Source organism: Trachurus japonicus, chromosome 1 (genome assembly GCF_045865225.1).
Source record: "Trachurus japonicus isolate A0001 chromosome 1, Traja_1.0".
In the NCBI taxonomy this organism is placed as follows: domain Eukaryota; kingdom Metazoa; phylum Chordata; class Actinopteri; order Carangiformes; family Carangidae; genus Trachurus; species Trachurus japonicus.
The window spans coordinates 20,078,992-20,099,592 of NC_140907.1; the positions used below are offsets into that span (position 1 = coordinate 20,078,992).

A 20,601-nucleotide genomic window follows, 5' to 3' on the forward strand; every position below is an offset into this window, starting at 1 on the left:
GTGTGTGTGTGGAGAGTCAGAGGAGTCCCTAATGAACACATGCAGTTGGATAGGTCAGTGGGTAATGCCATTGATTTTGGACCAGGAGGTCAGGAGTTTGAATCCCAGTCTTGCTAACCAACTCGGGACATGGTGGCAGCACTGTTAAGCAGATACAGGATAGATGTAAGGCTGGGTCACTTTTTTTCTTTTTTAGTATTGATGGTTAAACGTTAGACATCCTTTAACATGGATGCTTCATAGAAACGCTTTTCGAAAAAGCCCAACCCAACCGTAACCCACATTTAAATGTGTACTAATAATTGCAGTTGGGTATTTCCTCCCTATCTTCCCTTATTACTTCTGCAAACCACTTCATTTATAGTTCCATGTACGGGCAGCCTGTCATAGAGAACAGCAGTCTTACCTCATTTATTTACTATACAGCAGCTTTATGATGTGGAGCTTTAGCCAGAGTTTAACCCCATATGATACTCCAGTTTGACAGCAATGAAAAATTATTATTAACAGAAATTGTAACTGCAGTTGAAAAGCAACCTATGTGTGTGTGTTTGTGTTGAATGTATTTACATCTCTCAGTAGTAGTAGAAGCAGTTTCTCAACTGTTGAATTACTTAAATTACTCAGTAATTAAATGTAGTTGAAAGTAATAAAGAGTCTAAATGACCAATGTTGCACTGATGCCATCATTTCAAATCTGTCTAAAAATATCTGCTAAGTTCACTTTGTGATCTTTCTGCATGATGCTAACTGAGCTGTGTCTGAGGGGGCTGAGCCAAGAGCTGCTCTTCTTCTCTGTCTTTAAAAAGAGCAGCAACCATGAATGAGTGAGGCTACACTGTTGGTGAGTGACCTGAACATCTACAATCAATGACTAGCGCTCTGAATCTCTTATATGTTGGTCCTGCACTAAAACTGTCAGCATGTGCGGTCAACAATGCTGGACGTCGACTCATGAGACAACTTCTGGACAAATGTTTTTTTCAACTGTTTTTGGGAATGAATATTGTAAGTAGTGGATTTGGTGAGTAATTATTTGATCAATCTCTTTGCCCTCTAAATAGCAGCTTTCTTGTGCATTCTTTTTATTGGTAAAAGTAAACCATAAGTAAATGATTCACCATTTACCAAATAGACCTGGACATGTGAACAGTAATGTAGCAATGGGTCAATATTTAAAGCATTATCACTAAGTGTTTTATTTATTTGATTCAAACATGTGTGTTGTCTGTAGCCCAAATATTTCTAACTGTTGCTGCACCTGTTTGATATAGTATGGAGCCTATGGAAAATACAGCACAGTAATTGCACAAATACGAAATTGAGTTTGTTCTGTAATAAGGCTGCTGGGCTGAATCATAAAAATACATTTGTGGAGGCTGTTTAAAAACACGTTTCTCATTAGTGGTTGGGGGCACAGTCTAATTATGTAATAACATGGAAACATCTAATCCGCAAGAGCTCAGTCCTCACAGGGGTCATACCCCAGACCAAGAGTTCACCCATTTGTCAAGGATGCTGACTCTCTGTTTCCATGGCAATAAGTCAACATAGTGCAGTTACTGCCATACTAGGAAACAGAAATCCCGCAGCACTAAAGCAAGGTTTGATGATGGTGAAGTGTTAAAATGAAGTGGAACCAAGTGTGAAGAGAAGCATGGGCATGGGACAAAGTGTCCAAGAGACTATGATTCCTATAGTAATCCTGGAGTTACTGTTTCATCAAGCTCTCTATGCAGTTTAAAGCTATTTATCTGATGCTCCAACAACATTACAACATCCAGTCCAGTAATGTGTTAAAAAAATGTGAATGATACATAGCAGTGACCATGAGATCCCAAGATTTTGATCATGTACATTGGCAAGAAAAACTGAACCCTTTGGAATTTCTTATTTTTCTGCATGAATTGGCCATTTAATGTGATCCAATCTACATCTAAGTCCCAAGTATAAACAAACACAATGTGCTTAACCTAATACCACACAAACAAGTATAATATTTCATGTCTTTATTGAACATATCCATTAAACATTCATAGTGCAGGTGGAAAAAGTAAGTGAACCCTTGGATTTAATAACTGGTTGAACCTCCTTTGGCAGCAATAACCTCAACCAAACATTTCCTGTAGTTGCAGATCAGAACTGCACAACACTCAGGACGGATTTTAGACCATTCATCCTTACAGAACTGCTTCAGCTCAGCCATGTTCTTACAGTAGGATGTCCGGTGTGAATGGTTCTCTTGAGGTCATTCCACAGCATCTGTATTGGATTCAGGTTTGGGCTCTGACTGGCCCACTCTGAAAGGTGGCTAGCTACTCTAGGTCATTGTCCTGCTGCATCACGCAACATCTACTGAGCTTCAGCTGGTGGGCAGCCACCCTGACATTATTCTGTAGGAACTAGGAAGCCTGGATAATCTCTGGAAGTCATTTTGCCCTTGATGATGGCAAGCTGTCCGGGAGCGTGCCTATGTTCCCTCAGCCCTATGTTCCCACTGGACTCTCTCTACCTATCTGGACTCTATCTATCTGGCCTGTCTAGCCTCTACCTGGTCTTTTTACTAAACTTAACCAACTCCTTTCTTCATTGCCTAAACCCAACCAATGGTGGGACCAAAGGGCTGTGGGAACATAGGGCCTAATTTTCAGTGACAACAAAAGTTAGAAATGTGGGAACATAGGGCTGTGGGAACATAGGGCTGTGGGAACATAGGAATGACCCCAGCTGTCCAGGCCCTGTCCAGGTCCTCCACCATACTTCACCTTTGAGATGATGTTTACATGCTGGTATGCGGTGCCATTTTTACACCACGTGTACAAAGAAAAACAAAATTAATCTTAGTTTCATCAGTCCACAAAATATTTTCCCATTAGTGTTGTGGAGTGGCAAATTTCAGGCATGCAATGAAAAGCAAATCAATTAATGCAGAAAAAACCACCAGGAGCAGTTTGGTGTCTGGAAACAACAGTAAATGAATAATGGGTGGGCAGCTCAATCAAATCGATAGTGTGGCTGCCTGTATGGTATGCATTTCCAAGGTATTGGCAGGTGGGTTGTTTCAAGTATCTTGAAGAACTTGTCACAGACCTTCTGAAGATTTAAAGGTAGGGTTGGAGATCCTCAGACTTCTCTCTGAAGCCACAGAGCACAGGCTGGGTTCACATCAAGGTGAAGCCTTGCTACATGCGACGGTACTGCGGAAAGCCGCGTAGCTCACATTTGGATTACACTGGGTCGTGCCGCAAAGTATCGCCTTTGTGGCCTGACACTGCGCAGATTTGCTAACTTTCCTCCAGCTTTTTCTCATGGCTCATTCACCTGACATCATAATTAACCATCCAGCATCCATCTTAGAGCTACATTGCCACCTACCAGACTGCAGTGTGGTCATGCTTTGTCTCTGATCGCGCAGAAACACAGCTTGACTTGTCAAGATCCAATCATTGAGAATGTCACCTTCAACATGATTGGATGGTGATTTTCCTGGCTTCGTTCCACTGACTGACTTTTTTCATTTTTGTGAAAAAGCATTAAAATACTTGGTTGCAATCGGGATGTGGAGAGGATTTCAAGCAATTCAATAAAACATGCCACAGAATAAAATCTCCAACCCTACCTTTAAGCTGTCTCAGAGTCTTCCTCATGGAGTCCCAGACTGACTCCATGATATTGACAGGAGGAGCTCTGAGGAGGCCAGACAATCTGTTGTAAGTGAAAGCAGTTCTTAATGACTTTGGGTGTTTGGGATCATTGTATTGCTGCAGATTTGCAATTTGGGACCAGTCAGACCTCTTCCTGTGCAGGACAGATAAAGGTCTACAAATTTAGTAAAATGTGGATGTAACTTGTTCAGTTGTGATTGTTGTGATGTGAGTTGTAACCATTTTTGTTGCATTAATATCAATTGTTTCCACCAGCTGTGGAGTCTGAGGATGACAGTAGCCTATCTGTCAATGAGTTCTTAGGGTGTAGAGTGACACTGGACAGTCCATGAGGTTTAGTTTGGCTGTGATATTTATATTAATAATCGTCAGTGCATGTCCCACAATTTGTTTTGCGACCATCAGCACAACCAGAACAAGCTCCGTGTCTTTTTGCTGATGGCACAGTTGGTTTAATTCTATGACTTATGGCACCACCCTCTGGTGGATGTTGGGAGGTGCTGAGGTTTGCACTGTAACTGGTTTGGGATTCCCTGCTATTTTCCAAACTGTAGAACAACTGCTGAACTTACAGAGTTAGTTTATAGATTGACATTGTGTGAGTGCGAATATGAACAGTTTCAATAGACAGTTGACTCTGACTTTCACAGTTTTTATACTAGCTCATGAAGGTTATGTTTTCTGCTTATATTCATTAATTAAACAGAAAACAGGATTCAGTGCCAGCTTTGACCTAAACTTGGAAAAAGTTCAACAACAGTATTTCATTGGGAAACAGATCATTTTTGATAGAAGGAGATTAGATTGAATAACTGGTAGCTTGTAAGAATCATCCAAGTGAATAATGCAGTAGACATTTTTTTTTCTTTTGATAGATTAACTGTTGATACAACTTAACTTTGGTAACAAAACAAACACTTGCTTAAACTGAGCCAGAAGGTAGCCCAGTATTTCTACTATGTGTAAAATAAATAATCCCTGAAATTTAGTTCTTAAATGGAAATGCTGACATCCATTTCAGTGCTGATATTTTTCTGCAGTGATAGATACAGAGAGAGAGAAACCCTGCTGTATAAACAGTACTTCGGAAAACAGCCACCCAATTGTTTTGCTTATACTCCTGGATGTGAATGCTGCTTCCCCCTTGATATTACATACCATTCCATTTAGAGCGATGGCAGCACTGATGGAGCTGCCAAAGTAAAGCTGCACTTCCTATTGGGGATAGGAATAATGATGAGAACTGCATAGTAGCCACAAATATTACAAAGTGCACTAATGCTGAAAGCTCATGATCTGAACTGTAAACACTTCCTTTCAGTGGTGTTTTGAATTTATGTTGCTAACATGTAATATTAAAAGTATGTTAAAGTATCTGATTATATCACAAAGTGAAAGGCTGCTCAGCCTGAAGTTGTTTGTCTTTGTTTTAATGAAGGTATCAGTGGTGCCATCCAGGACCTTGTGAAACAGCATTAAAAATGGAACCAGAAGCTGTAGATCCAGACAACAATGATAACTTGGCTCCTTGGTCAGGTTCAGATGGTTCCCAGGAACTCTGTGCCTCTGAGTCTTTGGCAGAGTCCTACAATGAGGATGATATCAGTGATGAGTACCCTTTAGACCCACAGTCTCATCATATCCCCACGTCTAATCCTCAGTCCCCAGAACGCCTTCAGTCACAGGCCTGGGAGTCTGCAGGTGAGCAGCAGTCCCCGCCTGAACTAAGTGGAAGTGAAGAGGATGTCTCATACCAAGAAGAGGATGACATGTACCTTAGTGAATCAAGAGAGTCGGTTACAGAGTCTCCTCATATCCGAGCCTCAGTATCATTGTCCCCACTCCCAGAGCGCCCTGACTCCAGGCCTCCCGCTGGCCAGATATCACGACTGCATTCCCCGTCATCTTCCTCCTCTCTTGGCTGTGCTGCTGACATGACCCTGGCCTTGACCCTGACCACAGACGAGCCACTGGGAGCAAGTAATAGGCAGGACTCTGGGACTGGGAACAGGAGGGTTGAATCTTCAGAGGAAGGAGGGAGTGGTGAAGCACCTCCTGCTTCTGTCTTCTTTGAAATTCCAGACGAGGGTGCTGAGCAGGCAGAGAAGTGGAACTCGGGGTCTGACACAGATCTGTGCAGACCTGACCGGCACAGGGCAAGGCACACACGTAAGTGTCTATCTTCTTTTCTCCTTTATATATATATTTCAGTGCACATACACATGTAGTTAGGAGTTAGTAATGCAAACTGTTTAACTCACCATGATTTTATTTTTTAATTGAAACAATGTATGGTTCATTAGCATATTATATTCTGTGTGTGGTTTAAATGCAGCCTGAGCCAAAGATTAACTTTACATAAGTCTAAAGTTATATTTTCTGCTGGCAATCATTATCATTGATACGTGAGGCAAAACAGTTAATTTAAACGATAAATAAATTGTGCAAAGCATTGTGGGTGCTGGTTATTTTCATGCTGGGGTCTATTTGAGGTGGAGTTACAGGGAGAATTCCCATGGCTTTAACAGTCAGAGCAGGATAAGAATAAAATATGACCATATGATGAGAGTGGCAGAAACAAATTTGACAGACACTAGCATGTGTCACCCTGGCCTGTCACCCGATCCCTTTTCCAATCGTAAGACTGGACTGCAATGGAAAGTGAGCTCCTCACTTTTCTTGCCTCATGGACCCCCCCTAAGTTAGCTGTAAGTAAATATGATGCTTTTATTAGTGTGCTTGCTTCAGCAGGGGCAACTTTAAAATTTGTCTCACTCAACATGAGTGTGCTTACTTCACATAATAATAATAATAATAATAATAATAATAATAATGCTCAGCCAACATGTTACTACGTATTGATGCACCTTTCGAACTGAGATCACATAATATCAAGGCTAATGTTTTCTGTAGTTTGTTTATTTTAGTGAGCACTTATAATTTCAATACTTCTACCTCACTGATAAAACACAAATATAAAGTAATGTGCGTTCACAGTTTATTTTAAGAGTTGCATGTTTTCATTTTCCCAATGCCCCTCCCTTCACTCTCTCGCTCTTTCTCTCTCTCTCTCCCTCTTTTCCTGTGTCTCAGGGTTCAGCCACAACGAGAGCCAATCAGAAAGGCATGTTAAGGAGACCAAGTCTAAATGTAAACGAATTGCTCAGCTCCTGACTGATGCACCCAATCCTCAAAATAAGGGAGCCTTGCTGTTTAAAAAACGTCGCCAAAGGGTGAAGAAGTATACCCTTGTGAGTTACGGGACGGGTGACAGCGAAGACCAAATAGAGGAGGAAACTGAAGAAGTCAGATCAGCTGGGTATAACTTCGTGGCAACAAGTGATTCTGAGTTAGAGGAGGAGTTTTCTGTTTATCACCAACAGCATAATTTAAGTCTGAATTGGGGAAGTGTTCGAGAAATGGAGGCGCTACCAGAGACAAAAGGGAAGGGAGTTTTGATGTTTGCCCAACGCCGCAAACGAATGGATGAAATTGCGGCAGAGCGAGAAGACCTGATGAGTAAAGGATTACCTGTGGGGGAGTTAACAGAACCTGAATGTACAGAAGCACCAAATATTTATGACTCTAAGCAAATGTACATGCATGCTGATCAGGACAACTACATGGATGCAAGTCACAGGCAGCATGTAGAATACCAAGAAAATATTCAACAGATGAACCACCTGGATAACGTGTCAAGAGCCCTGGTGCCAAACAGAACTGCGAAGCCCTTCCTAGGATTTCAAGATGGCACAACTGCTCATGCTGTCATGCCCGGTGGAGTTGTTCCAGTGACAAAGAGGAACGAACCAAGATTCATAGTACCTGTGCCCATTAACACCAACCCACAAGTTTGGTCGCCAACCGGAGACATTATAGCCTCAAGAGATGAGCGAATATCTGTTCCAGCGATCAAGACTGGAATCCTACCAGAGTCAAAAAGAAAAGCCCCTGTTAAACAGCCGGCACAAGGATCAAATCTTCACCATCAAAGCAAAGGGGACAGGAGGTCCTACATTGAGTCAGAGGAAGACTGTTTTAGTCTTGGTGCAGAAGCTTGTAACTTTATGCAACCCAGAACAATGAAGCTCAAAAATCCACCTCCAGTTGCCCCAAAACCTACGATCAATCCATCCTGTCCACCCTGGGTGGGGAGAGGTCCCTCTGGTGAGCCATATCCTCCGCCAAGAAGCCCAGTGTCACAACCCTCCCACAGTTCAGGGGGGCCTCATAGTCAGCATTACTTACAACAGCAAGATTGGGCTCAGTCTCAGCAGATGGCCAACCAGTGGGCACCAGATCAAACCCAAGCAGCACTTCAAACACCTGTCAATGCCTGGGCTCCGGTCAACTCCTCTTCTCAGCTTCATCTTCAGCCAACCACAAATAGCTGGAATCAACAGGCGCCACGATCCCCTGTGAGTATGCAGGCCCACAGCCCTACTTACAGCCCACATCACCCACCCTCACCCTCAAGGAATAAGTCAGCTGAGAACTCAGTTGTCTCTTGCCCACCACAAGCAGAGAAGTCATACACCCACGCATCAAAAGCAAGGCAGGCTTCTCCAAAGGGCAGAGTCTCTGACAGAGGTATTAATCGGGCTGGTGATGGTTCAACTATGGCAGGAAAAGGTGCAGAGTTGTTTGCCAGGAGACAGTCCCGTATGGAGAAGTTTGTTGTTGATTCTGAATCAGTGCAAGCTAACAAAACAAGATCTCCATCCCCAACTGCGTCCCTCCCTAACTCCTGGAGGTATTCCTCCAATGTCCGTGCCCCCCCACCTTTATCATACAATCCCCTTCTTGCTCCTTTCTACCCTCCGTCTGCAACCAAGCAGGCCCCTTCTACAAGCCCCAAAATCAAGCCCAAGACCAAAGAAAAACCTAAAGCACCCCCAAAGCACCTAAATGCCTTAGATATTATGAAACATCAGCCTTATCATTTGGACTCATCGCTGTTCAAGTATGATGCAGTCCCTGAGGCCAAAAGCCCCAGCCCCAAACCAACTACGGTGTCCAAGTTTGAGGTTACCAAAAACCTTAAGCATAGGTCTGCCTCTTATCATACTCCTTACAACACCTCTGAGCATGCTGTTCAGGGCAAGGCAGAAGCCCCTGCTAAGTCTCCAGGAATGGTAAGTCCCCCAAATTCTTCTGCCCACGAAAACACAAGATCAGCTGAGCCTCTTGCAACTGACAAGCGCTTGGATGACAAGCACACTGTCACACCTGCAGCAAATCACATAACCAGCAAGCAAGCACCAAGCGCCCGACCCACAAGCAGGTCCTCCCAGCATTCATCTACTAGTGAAAGCATAGCTGCAGCTTTTTCTCCTGCGTCTCTTATTGCTAGAGGTGCACGTCAAATGGCTCCGCGGCCAAAATTCTCTGCTAAGAAGCCAGGAGTGTCAGGCAAACAGTGGAAGCCTGTTGCTATGCTTCATTTGTCCTAATACTGTATATGGTCAGGCTTCGGAGTTGTCAACACTGAGACGATAGAGCACAATTATGTCTGCCAACTTGCTAGCATCTGAAATGTCTTACTTAACTGGAAATGTACACCTTTGCACTGTCTAAATATAGGCCACCTAAAAAATCAGTTGCAGTGTGCAGCTATATGTAGCTGATAATGTACAGCACACATGAAAGGGGCAATTCAATGTACTGTAAACCTAGTTTAAAATTGTAATGGAGAACAAACTGAAACAAAAACCTACATGACGTAGCATATCACATCATCTTCCTAAAAGTTGGAAGGTGCTTTCAAAAGGAAATATGAGACAAAATCATGTTGAATGATTCTCAGGAAGTGCTATTATGTGCAATATTTGCAGAGAGAGCCTTGTTCAATTAAGGTCTCTAGTTTGAGTTTCTTTAGTTATAATTTTGTTTTTTGTTTTTTTGTAACCAATAAGATACTGATACTGTAATCACCACTAACCCCAAAAGTACACACACAAATATCTATTTAGTTGTCCAAAATTTGTCTGAAATATTTAGGTTTCATAATTCTGTCATCTGGGATAGCAGTAACTCAAATTCAGAATTACATTTACATAATATTTTTGAATAATTTAGTGTGTTTGGGGAGAAATTGTATGCACTTCTTTTTTTGGATGAAATTCCTTCAGTCTCATTCCAAACTTTGATGACATCACAACAGCTAAAATCATGCATCATCATGTTAGTTGTGATCATTTACCCTGATGACTTAAAATGTTTTTTATGTGGATGTGTTTTCTGCAATCATCAGTTATGGCCAGCTATTGAACTGTCTCTAAAGTCATCAGTCATTCTGTATCCTCTTCCTCGATGTAAAACATGAGCAGAATACCACAGAGGTTTGAGTTGGGTGTTACTGACTCACATTATTGATAGCGACTCAAAACGAAAGTCTTGTTTGTCTGTCTTTCTGACATATCACTCTTTATTGCACTTCTTGTCATCACACAACACTGTCATGCCATTAAATTTCTCTTTCCTCCTACCTGTGTACTTCCTGTGTCATGAGCTTTGACTCTGTCTTCCTGAGCTGCTGTCACTTCATTTTCTTGGTCACCCACATATCCTCCTGTGCTTTTCTTACTGCCTCACACTTTCACACTTATTTTTACCGCAAGTTAAGCAAGATCCACTGCATCACTGATTGTTTTCAATAAATTATAGCTTGTATTGACATATTATGATAAACTGCTGAAAGTTAACACTGTCACTAAATGACGTATGTTTGGACAGAGGGACATACTGTGAAAATATACATTGTGATTGTTTTCACAGCATTTCTATCAGTCTACCTTTAGCCCTAAATGTAAAATGTTTGGAACTAAAGTCGTTGCTAGCAAAATCAGAAATCCACTATGAACTAGAGTTTACATTTTGCTATTCTATTGATGACAGTACTTTTTTTTGTGTCAATTACAGTACAGACCAGATTCTGCTCAAGTACACACAAGCACAACAACCAAGACGCAATGACAAATATTTTAGCACATTTGTTTTTCAGGAAGTTTCTCTGTTTGCCTGAGAAATACCAACAACACTAAATTTTGCAAGGACATCACAACATTTATGGAGATGAATCAATCAGATATGCCAATATTTACTCCAAGTTGTGACTAATAATGGAAATTTAGTATGGCAATATTTTAAACTGACAAAATATACTCTTTTAGAGTGAATATCCTCTCAAGAAGAGAAAACAAAGACAAGCTGACTGAGAAATAGTTCCAAGCAAATTTACATCATCTTTTGTAAATGTCTTTCATGTAGTAACACTGCTACTTGTACTGTATTTTGAGTTTCTGGGACCAACACCAGGTAAGTTCTGAAAGATTTTTCTCTTATTTTTAGTATTTATTTAGTAACTAATGTTGAATGGAGGTGTCTTTCCATATATTTATATCACAAAAAGATTTTTGTGTGATTTCTGGGAAAACCCAACCCAGCCCCACGTGCCCTCTGTGTTTTTTAGTGTTACACTGACAAAAAATCAAAATTTGCAACAAAACATGATCGTTTCACTCTAAAGACCATGTTCAGTATAAATGAAAAGGTCAGTCCAACTAGAGCAATTACCACTCCTTTGTTGACTACAGTGCATTATATAACTTCAAGTAAAACATGAAAAATGATTAGCTGCAGAACCAGAGGGTGGCAGCAAAGTCTGCAGCACTGCTGTCCCACCAGTAGGCTGATGTGTGTTTTCTTTCAGGGTTTTGGTCGAAGCCGCTCTCTGAGCCTGCCCAGACGACTGAATTCGATGCCTGCAGCTGGCCTTATGTCACCCGCGAGCACACCTGGACCCCAGACATCTTTTCAACCAGCACAGAGGCAAACATCCTTCCAAGAAAACGTCTACAAGCCATTGTCTCCATGGGAGGCGGCATCCAGAAGCCCCCTTGGTTCAGTGGATGAGGCGTTTGTGTTTCAGAGCCTCCCGTCATCTGTTGCCTCTAATGTCAAAGCTGCAGGGCAACGCAGATCTCTGCCAGAGCCGCCAGACGAATGGAAGCGCAGGGTGTCTCTTGATCCTCCAGCTGTCAGCAAGAGTCATTACCATGCAGCACCTGCTTTCCAAGCTCCATCTCTGAGCAGGACATTTTCACCTGAGAAACCGAAACCAGCCTTCTATGGGCCCCCATTCAGACCTGCACAGCCTCTAAGGCCTGGAGTATCCCCTCTTGCATACATGACATCCATCCCCAGTCCAACAAAGTGCTCTTCCCTCTACGGTGCAGTCTACAGGAGTTAAGATGAAAGGGAAGAGAAATACACATGTCGATTAACACAAGTATAAACAAATTAATAGGTTAAAGCAGAAGTAAGCGGAATGTTTGTGTTACAGATATAAGTCTTAAATAGTTCTATCTTCCGACGGCAATCACTTATATAGAGTGTTTGGTCCGAAACACGGGTCACTCTGCTCTGCTGTAAGCCCAGGAGAAAACTTTCCTTGTATCCTACAACCTTTATCCAATGAGGAGAGAGAACGGCATAAAGGGGCGGTCCTCTCTGTGTGTGCAGCCAAGGGATGCGCGTGAATGTGGTGACGTAGGGACGAGGGCGGGGACTGCTAACTCCATCGGCTGACAGGAAGTTAGCCAAAACGACGGGATCGCATACTTCTGCTTTAAGCATAGTAGAAAACAACAATTGGCCCAGAAAGATGGATTAAGTTTGATGTGTGATGATGAAAAAATAGGTTGTTGTTGGCTTATTTTAGACGCTTTATCAAGTTTGTATTATATATTTGATGGGAGAAATGGGTCACACATGAATAATGTTGTTTTTTTTGTTTGAGTGATCACTTGATTTGAAGAGCACAACAACTCACTGTAGCTTCTGTGTTGTGTTGCTGATGAGATATTATCCAGATGAGCATTGATGGGAGATTTTGTGCAGTGATCTTTGAGAATAACTTTGGTGGACCAACCACCGCAGTCATGTTTTAATGAGATGAAGCATGTGTTATGTAAGTTCAAGTTAAGGTGTAGCTGAGAGAAAGTTGGTGTTGCTTTTTTTTTCCAGTGGAGTTGTGTTTGAAGGTGTTGGTAATTATTGGCTATAGATATCTGGTATGAAATAAGGCACTTAGGAAAAACTCTAATGTGACTTTTTCATTAATTTACCTCACTGGGCCTTTGTTATCACTTTTCATGATTTCACATATATTTCCTTCAGTGATGATGATTACAGATGTTACAGACTTATTTTGTTCTAATGATTTGTATCTGCATTGCTATTGCAGTGGAAATATACTAAAGGAGTGAACAATTTAATCTGTAGCACTTTCCAGTGACAGCCAAGTGTAAACATACTACTTTTTTTTGTAAGTTAAAATGTTGAGAAACAGGAAAGCAGCAACATTTTTGAATCCTAACAGTGATCTTTACTCAAACTGATGGTTGAAACGCGAGATTAAAAAATGGATAAATGCTTAATATTTTTTAGGTTAAGAGGAATAAATGTTGCATGCGTACATTGATGGAGTATTCTACCTTTGGTCCTACACTGTGTGCTTTTAAAGTGTAAACCGAACCTCAGGTTCTGTCTTTGAGTGTGAGGGTTTTAACAATATAGAAATTTCTAAAGTAGAATCTAGAAATGTATAATCAGGGTTTTGCCGAACTGTGTTTGATGATTTTCTTTAGTAAAATGTTATATTTTTTGCACTTTTTAAACACAAGCTGAAAAATTAAAAGTCACAAAAATGTTTTCACGTCTTTATAGTGTTGTTTTTGGTGTTGATCCACAATTTTCAGCATCACGTTAGTGTAGATGAAAATGTTTGTGATCCATTTTCTGGTCATGTGTTAAGTAAAGATTAAAATAAGGTCACACCATGACCTTAGCTCATGTTTCATCTGAATTTAACCCCCTCCAGTGATTTGTATTTCATTATCCAAAGTCACATAATTGCACATGATGACAGTAACACAACTCAGTTTTAGGAGAGTGCAGCTGTCTTGACGACCGCCCCGACGTCGCAGAGGTTACATCAACCCACAGAGAAGTGTTGACTTTGAGGATTCAAACCAAGGAAAGAAGTGTGTCTGGAGGGAAGTAGCTGCCTAAAGAACATGTGGGTATGTGTGTGTTGACCATCCTCCCCTCTCCCCCCGGTAGCTATCCTTGCCCCATGGTGTTTGAGAGTGGTTATGAGTGTTTGGCAGGTTAAATTTAGCCTATTGATGTAAGCTGCATTCCATTCACAACAGACACAGAGACACACTCACAGTCTGGCTTTAGTGCCTGTGAGTGTGAAGATCAGGGAAGATCAAACTACCTTCTGTAGTTGACCCCTGAGTCTCCGTGTCTCCCCCTTCAAGGAAACAGGTTGCACACTAGGGACACCATCACAGGTACGGACAACCCTCATCAGGGTCTATTGTGTGAATATGTGGTGTATTGTAATTCTGTTGTCTGTGTACGTTAAAGCATTCAAGAATGTCACTATATTGTGATTGAAGAAATTTGGCTGCATCGAACTAACACTTTTTTTTATTTCATTGAAATAATAGCAGTCATTTTTGTACAATCTTATGGATTAGTGATTAATTATACATATTTTGTCTGACTGACAAATTTTGCACGTGGTCTATTTTGCATGGGATTCATTTAAAAAAATCTCATAGCTGTAAATTCAAAATGCAGGTTAAACTGAGCTATTGAAAATTTTAGATTTTTTTAAAGATGTATATTTATACATTTTACTGTCTGGTATCATGTTTTACATTTGAGAAAAAGTAAACACTAAATATATACAACCACTGAAATCTAAATCTAAAGTTATTTTGGATAAAGTCTCCCTGCACTTTTTGTCTTTTTTTTTTTTTGTATTGTTGAACATTTGCTGTGTGAATTTAAACATACAAACGATACAAATGTAGTACATGATATTCACCCTTGACCTTTACACAGGTAATTTATCTTGTGACAACATTAACAAGGGATGCCACTAACGTTAGCTCACATACTCCAAACTTTGGTCCAAAAGATGAGGCCAGATTTAAGAATTACGTGCGTGGTACCAGTGCAAGTACAATGGGGCTTTGGGATTATGCAACACATTGTAATCTGTTAAATGTAACCTCTACAGAGATTATTACAACAAGGCAAAAACTGATATGGCAGATTTAAACCGCTGGGCACCTCACAAGCCATCTTCAAATTCTAACATATATGGGAATGCAAATGAGAGGCTTTTTAACCTAAAAAAGATATGCATAGTACCAGTGTGTTATGTAACAGAGAAGAATAGAGCAATAAATATGTCTAATGAAAGGAGGAGTCGCTCTGTTTCATCCTGTCGTTACCCTGACCATCTGTTCTACTCATCATTTCATAAAACTAATAACACAGAGTTATAGATTCAAGGTTTTTTCTCTGACATCTAATAAACAACAACCTTACAGCTGCACTCAACAAACACCAGACTCTGTGTTTTGCTAACTCTAACACTGCACTGATGTTCTATGGGATCACCTTATTAGGAGTAAAACTCCCTCTTTATGACTTGGGCAGAACAACTATACATCCTGTGTCCTGTATGTGTTTCCAGTCCTCCTGAGTTCTGCCAACCTTGCCAAAGCCTCAATGTCACAATTCTGTACAATGCCAACTGGAGAGAGGAAGAAGTGTGCAGCAGCTATTTGCCGAGAGGTCCATGGTACCAATGGTATGATGTTAGAGCTGAGGCTCAGCGGACAAACACACTGCTGCCAGAGAATATCCATTCTGATCTGGGTTCAAAATGTCAGGGCTATTCTCCAGCCCTTGCCATAAATAAGCGTACGGGGTGATGTACTACCTATGGTGACTAATCCTTTGTCGTTGTCCTTTTCAAAAGTCTATTTCTGGTTGGGTGGGTGGGAGAAGGGAGGGAGGGAGATATTGCGGGCCAACTGTGTAGTTGTTTGGATAAAGTGAAGGTTGGTGACAGCTGGGGTACATTCCGTCACTATTGGTGGATGAGGGAGCATCGTGTGCATCCAAAACTAATTCTCCACTACAATGATAACTCATTTCCCATGACAGGACAGAAAAAAAGAAAAGTTTTGAGGTTTTCGACACCTCTGACATCTTTTTTTCTACGCTCCGTTAAATCCCTTCAGCTGACAAATCAAATCAAGTATCAAGTGTATATTTATATTGTCGATCCTGTACTTTACAACTTTAAAACCAGGGTGGGTTTAATCCAATATAGCCCAGCTGCAAAAGCCACTTTTCCCCTTCCTTAATCAAGGGATCATAGTCTTATTTACTTTTAATTTAAATTTTTAAGTTATTTTGTAATGAGTACAGCCAAATAAATGTACGATTAAATAAACGGCCAAATAAAATGTCATGCTGTAACCCTGGGTCTTTTGGGACCCCTCATCCTATTATATAATGTTATTTAATCTAATAATATTGAACAGAATGGGGAAAATGTGTCATTTTCTATGTTATCCCTTTCACCTTTACTCAGTGATACATGATATCAATTGTTTAAATATTTGAAAATGTTACCTCAACACTATAATGTATGTAATGTATATAACAACACTGGTACACTGGCATTGATCATACAATCCTCAACATCATATGTGTTTCTCATGTCTGTTGCCTGACAGGGGACACCATGGATCTCGGAAAGAAGCTCTGCACTCCTAAAGACATAATGTTGGAGGAGTTATCGTTGCTCTCCAACAGAGGTTCTCGGCTTTTTAAAATGCGCCAGAGAAGATCTGACAAATACACATTTGAAAGTATCCAAAATGAGGCGAACACACTGCTCAATGTAAGTCTGAATAACCCACATGGGGTCATTTTCATGTTTTTGAATGACTGAATGTATAATATCTTAGTTGCCTGTATGTTACTCATTCAGCAAATTTATCAGGAAATATTCTCTTGGAAAAAAATTGTTACGCCACATGGATGATAACAGAGACATGTGCCACGTGCCTTCTGCATCCTCCTGCCAAACCCTCTGAGAGGCCGCTCAGGCACTTTGCTGAGGAGCTGCTCCCTTGTTATCAGTGCCTGCGTGTGTGTGTGTGCATGTGACGTGCATATGTATTTGAGCACAAGATAGACAGGAGCAGTCAACCGCGAGCCAACTTTGATTGTTTAGTTGCGCAACTGATATTTCATGCCAAATTGAGTGTGTGTTCTGCTCTGCTTTATTCTGTTTTCCAGAATGATATTTTAGCTGAGAATACACACACTGTGGAAATAAAAGTGGACGCACCCGGCCATGGAAATACTGCCAACGCAGAAACCACTGCTTCAGGTAATAATGCTCCTGAGGAGGTATGGCTGTTTGTGTTGACAATATGGGACATTTTCATGTAAAACAACTGATTTAAAAGTATAAGACAATCTGTTATTATTTTAAGTAATAAAATGTGCAAACTATACTGTCACAAAAATATTGTAGTTGTAATAGCTGGTAATATCTTATGGTATTTAATTTGAGTATGCCTCCATGTATGTAACTATGATTATAGAAAAGTATTCCATTTATTTTTATTTCTGAAAACCCAACAGAGCCCTGTGCTCATTCCAAAATGCTTCAGTAGGTTTCATCCCATATCGACACATTATACGATGAGTGCACACTTCAGCTATGTGGTATTTTAAGGCCTCGCATCGTACTGATGGACAACTCAGTCTGTCTGTGTTAAGTGTTCTCTAAGCACAGTCTCTATTCATAATCCTATCCACTCTAAAATCCTCAGCCTCTCCCCCCAAAAAAACTGGCTAAAGAAAACAGCTCTGTGTTAACCCTTACCTGCACATCAAGCTGTCATATGATCCTGCTGCGACTTTAGAGCAACTTTATGATCTTACGTTGATCCCTTCTGGTGTATCTGCTCGTTTCTGTTCTAGACGCGACTGCAGAGAAGTTAAACATCACAGCTATGCATAAGTCCTATCACTCTCCATGGGAGGAGGCGATCCTCAATGACCCCGACCTTGCTGAAACCCTCAAACTGAGAATGCCTGAACAAGACCCACGACCAGACCTTCCTGACTACAAGTGTTTCAATAGGTAAGGGTAAATACAAACAAAAAACACACACACACACACATTTTGGGGGAGTAGCCCAGAGTCCAAGAGACAGTAGAACTCACACCTTGATCTAAATTACAGGGTTGCCACCCCTTTTGGCGGCTTTGAGAAAGCTCCCAGAGGAATCACGTTCAAACTCCCAGAGGTGGACCTGAACCCCCCCAGCTACCCAGAGCTCCAGGAGCCAGGGATCAAACGCCCCACCTTCAACAGGACGGCCCAGGGATGGATATCTGAGGGCACCCATCTGATCCTACCCACTGTCACCCTGGAGCCCGCCGACATCCCAGAGTCTGACGACCTGTAGACGGCTCCATGTGATCTGGCAACATGATGCTGGCTATAATATTGTGGCCTAATCCAATGATGACGACACAACAGTCAAATTATTAGCACATTTGCAAATTCTTACCAGTATTTTTGGATTATTCTCACGCAATGGACACAAAATGTTTCATTCTTTTGTTCCTCACTTGACTAGTACATTCGCTGTTCACTAGAAAATCTGTTTCCATAGAAAGTCGTGTAAATATCCAAAAGAATTTGCTACACACAAATCACTAAATCCAGAGTTTCAACTGATGCTGAAAACTAAACTGTAAATTTTTTATAAATTTCCAAATGAAAAGAGATCTATGTAATGTAAATAAAGAATGCAACTTATTTATTGATGGAAAACAACCAAAACTGGAACATGCAGTAAGTTATATAGTGTGTAGTATTCTTATTATAGATAGAGATTAATAAATAAGTGAAACCTTAGATATATTTAAAGCTATATATAGATATACAGTAAATATAAAGATTAATTAATCTCTATTGAAAAATACATATTACCTAAAACTAATTATTTTCCACTTAAAGTGTGAAATAAAAGAGGAAGTTCCGTTTCATGTCAAGGCCCTAGGTCCCTGACAGAAGCAGAGGAAACAGGAGATTTCACGGCGAAAAATCAGAGGTGTCACGAATTGAGGAGGACCGAGGAAGCCGGACTTTGACTTGTGATGCGTGGAGTTGTGCCAAAGAGCTTCTGATTAGAAACACTGCATCTCATGGACTCAAAAGCTTTGAGTTTGTATGTAAACAGGAAATAGCCACTCCCTGCTGAGAACCATGTTACACAGAGACTGTTACACCTGCCCTGTCTGGAGTGCAATGACAGTAAAGAGTGAATATAGATGTTTGTTTGTTTGTTTGTTTGTTTCATTTTGTAGTAGCACAAAAATACACTGGATGACTGTGAGTGACATGTAGTGTCGACTTGTTTCTGTAAAATCAAGCAGAAAACATTTGGGGAGCACGATTTTACTTTTACTTTTAATTTAATAGTTTAAGTTTAAGTGTTTGATGTGTCAAACACTCCTGCATACAATAAGTTCATATACATTACATACACAAACGTACATGTTTAATGTGACTCCATGTGCCCACTGGATGAGGAAACATTCACAAAGACAGGTGGGAGACAGCAAAGCTCTAGAGGATTGAATTCAAGGCCAGCGGGAAACAAATCTCATGACTATCATTTATCCCAAACCTCAGTACTGCATACCATGATACTCTTTCATCTGTTTCCTGTTTGCACAATAAGAAATATGAATTTGTATGATCTGTAATTAAGTCAGACAGTGGCATTAGGAGACACAAAACACCATTTGCGTGTGTTTTTTCTTACCTACACTCCAAAAGATGAGCTATTCTATGTATTGAGATATAACTGTGAGAAGGTCTAGAGGTTTGACAGTAATAGTATCTGATACTGACCTCGATTCAAAGGGGGGGGGGTGTTCACTGGAAGTTAAGGCCGGTCTTGACAAAACTCTAACAACTTGACAACAACAACAAAAAACTAACTGAACTAAAACTACTACACAAACGCCAACTCATAGTTACTGATGATGATGTGCAATTCAAACAATACACTGGAAACTGAAAAATAAATGAAACAGATACAGACAACAAAGTCCAAAAATAACCTTAAGGACAGTTGAGTCTGGCAGCTCATCTCAGCTGTGCAACATTCAGCAGCAGAAATATGTAGCCTCATTTTCTCAGTGTTTTTATAAATAATACCAAGAAGTCTCTATGTATCCCCAGGGAGACTTCAATGCCAAGATTAGAGACATGCCAAACACAGTTATACTGTATTTATTCACACATGTCATTCTCAAAGACTGCACATGGCCCACACTCTCTCCGTATACATTCACTTAAGTATACAGAGCTGAATATATCAAAATCCTGTGTGACTTAAGCATCCAACTCAGTTCATTATACAGTACAGCATGCCAATGGTATTATGTCTGATTATTTTCTCAATTAATTAATTGCTTTGTACAAAATAAATTGACAGAATAATTCGGTGATGTCTTCAAATAGCTTTTTGTATTTAATGCAAAACAAAACCCCCCAAAATTACTAGAGACAGAGACAGAGAGATGGAAAAGTGGCAAATGTTCACACTAGAGAAGCTGAAATCTTTACAGGATTAATTTATTTGGGTATCAAAATAGAGCTTATATCTCTTTCAATCAACTGATTGATTCATCAACTAATGGTTTTACCTCTATTTTAGTGCATCGTTGAAATGATTGCAGATGCCTGTTTAATATCATTGCAACACATACAGTGGTGTAAATAATGGACTACTGTAAGTGCACACTGGATTTACAAGAGGTGAGAATGGAAGCAGCTGATGAAGACTTGACATGAGACATGCCGATGGTTTAAATCACTGCATCACCACATCACTCATTAAATCCTGGATTTGTCAAACAAATCTGACATTTTGTTTCTTCCCTTTTCTTTTGCTTCTTTTGATCTTTTCGACTGGAAGGTTTTTATGTGTTCACTGTGTAATGAAAACATCTCAGCAGA

General features: G+C 40.6%; 2 protein-coding genes across 4 annotated transcripts; both read left to right on the plus strand.

The window, feature by feature from the left end:
- Positions 1 to 5,146: 5,146 nt before the first annotated feature.
- On the plus strand, positions 5,147 to 11,979 carry synpo2b (synaptopodin 2b). Of its 2 annotated transcripts, none has more exons than XM_085778779.1 (3): positions 5,147 to 5,834; positions 6,759 to 8,083; positions 11,377 to 11,979. In XM_085778779.1, exons 1-3 carry the CDS (start codon positions 5,147 to 5,149, stop codon positions 11,914 to 11,916), a joined length of 2,553 nt encoding a protein of 850 aa, XP_085634905.1. In that variant the 3' UTR covers positions 11,917 to 11,979. The 2 variants fall into 2 exon arrangements, with proteins under 2 accessions (XP_085634905.1, XP_085634898.1); XM_085778772.1 differs by having other exon boundaries at positions 6,759 to 8,800; positions 11,377 to 11,978.
- A 1,932-nt stretch (positions 11,980 to 13,911) lies between these two features.
- On the plus strand, positions 13,912 to 18,905 carry myoz2b (myozenin 2b). 2 transcript variants are annotated; one of them, XM_085778792.1, is made up of 6 exons: positions 13,912 to 14,026; positions 15,226 to 15,342; positions 16,280 to 16,446; positions 16,848 to 16,941; positions 17,541 to 17,703; positions 17,806 to 18,905. In XM_085778792.1, the coding sequence occupies exons 2-6, from the start codon at positions 15,261 to 15,263 to the stop codon at positions 18,029 to 18,031; spliced, it is 732 nt and encodes a 243-aa protein (XP_085634918.1). In that variant the 5' UTR covers positions 13,912 to 14,026; positions 15,226 to 15,260; the 3' UTR covers positions 18,032 to 18,905. The 2 variants fall into 2 exon arrangements, with proteins under 2 accessions (XP_085634918.1, XP_085634929.1); XM_085778803.1 differs by lacking the exon at positions 15,226 to 15,342.
- Positions 18,906 to 20,601: the final 1,696 nt, after the last annotated feature.

Coding starts and splice junctions, on each gene's coding strand:
- myoz2b (XM_085778792.1), top strand. CDS start 15,261: ATGTCACAATTCTGTACAATGCCAACTGGAGAGAGGAAGAAGTGTGCA. Junction 16,447..16,847: donor AGGCGAACACACTGCTCAAT/GTAAGTCTGAAT, acceptor TCTGTTTTCCAG/AATGATATTTTAGCTGAGAA. Junction 17,704..17,805: donor GACTACAAGTGTTTCAATAG/GTAAGGGTAAAT, acceptor TCTAAATTACAG/GGTTGCCACCCCTTTTGGCG.
- synpo2b (XM_085778772.1), top strand. CDS start 5,147: ATGGAACCAGAAGCTGTAGATCCAGACAACAATGATAACTTGGCTCCT. Junction 5,835..6,758: donor GCACAGGGCAAGGCACACAC/GTAAGTGTCTAT, acceptor CCTGTGTCTCAG/GGTTCAGCCACAACGAGAGC. Junction 8,801..11,376: donor CTGCTAAGTCTCCAGGAATG/GTAAGTCCCCCA, acceptor GTTTTCTTTCAG/GGTTTTGGTCGAAGCCGCTC.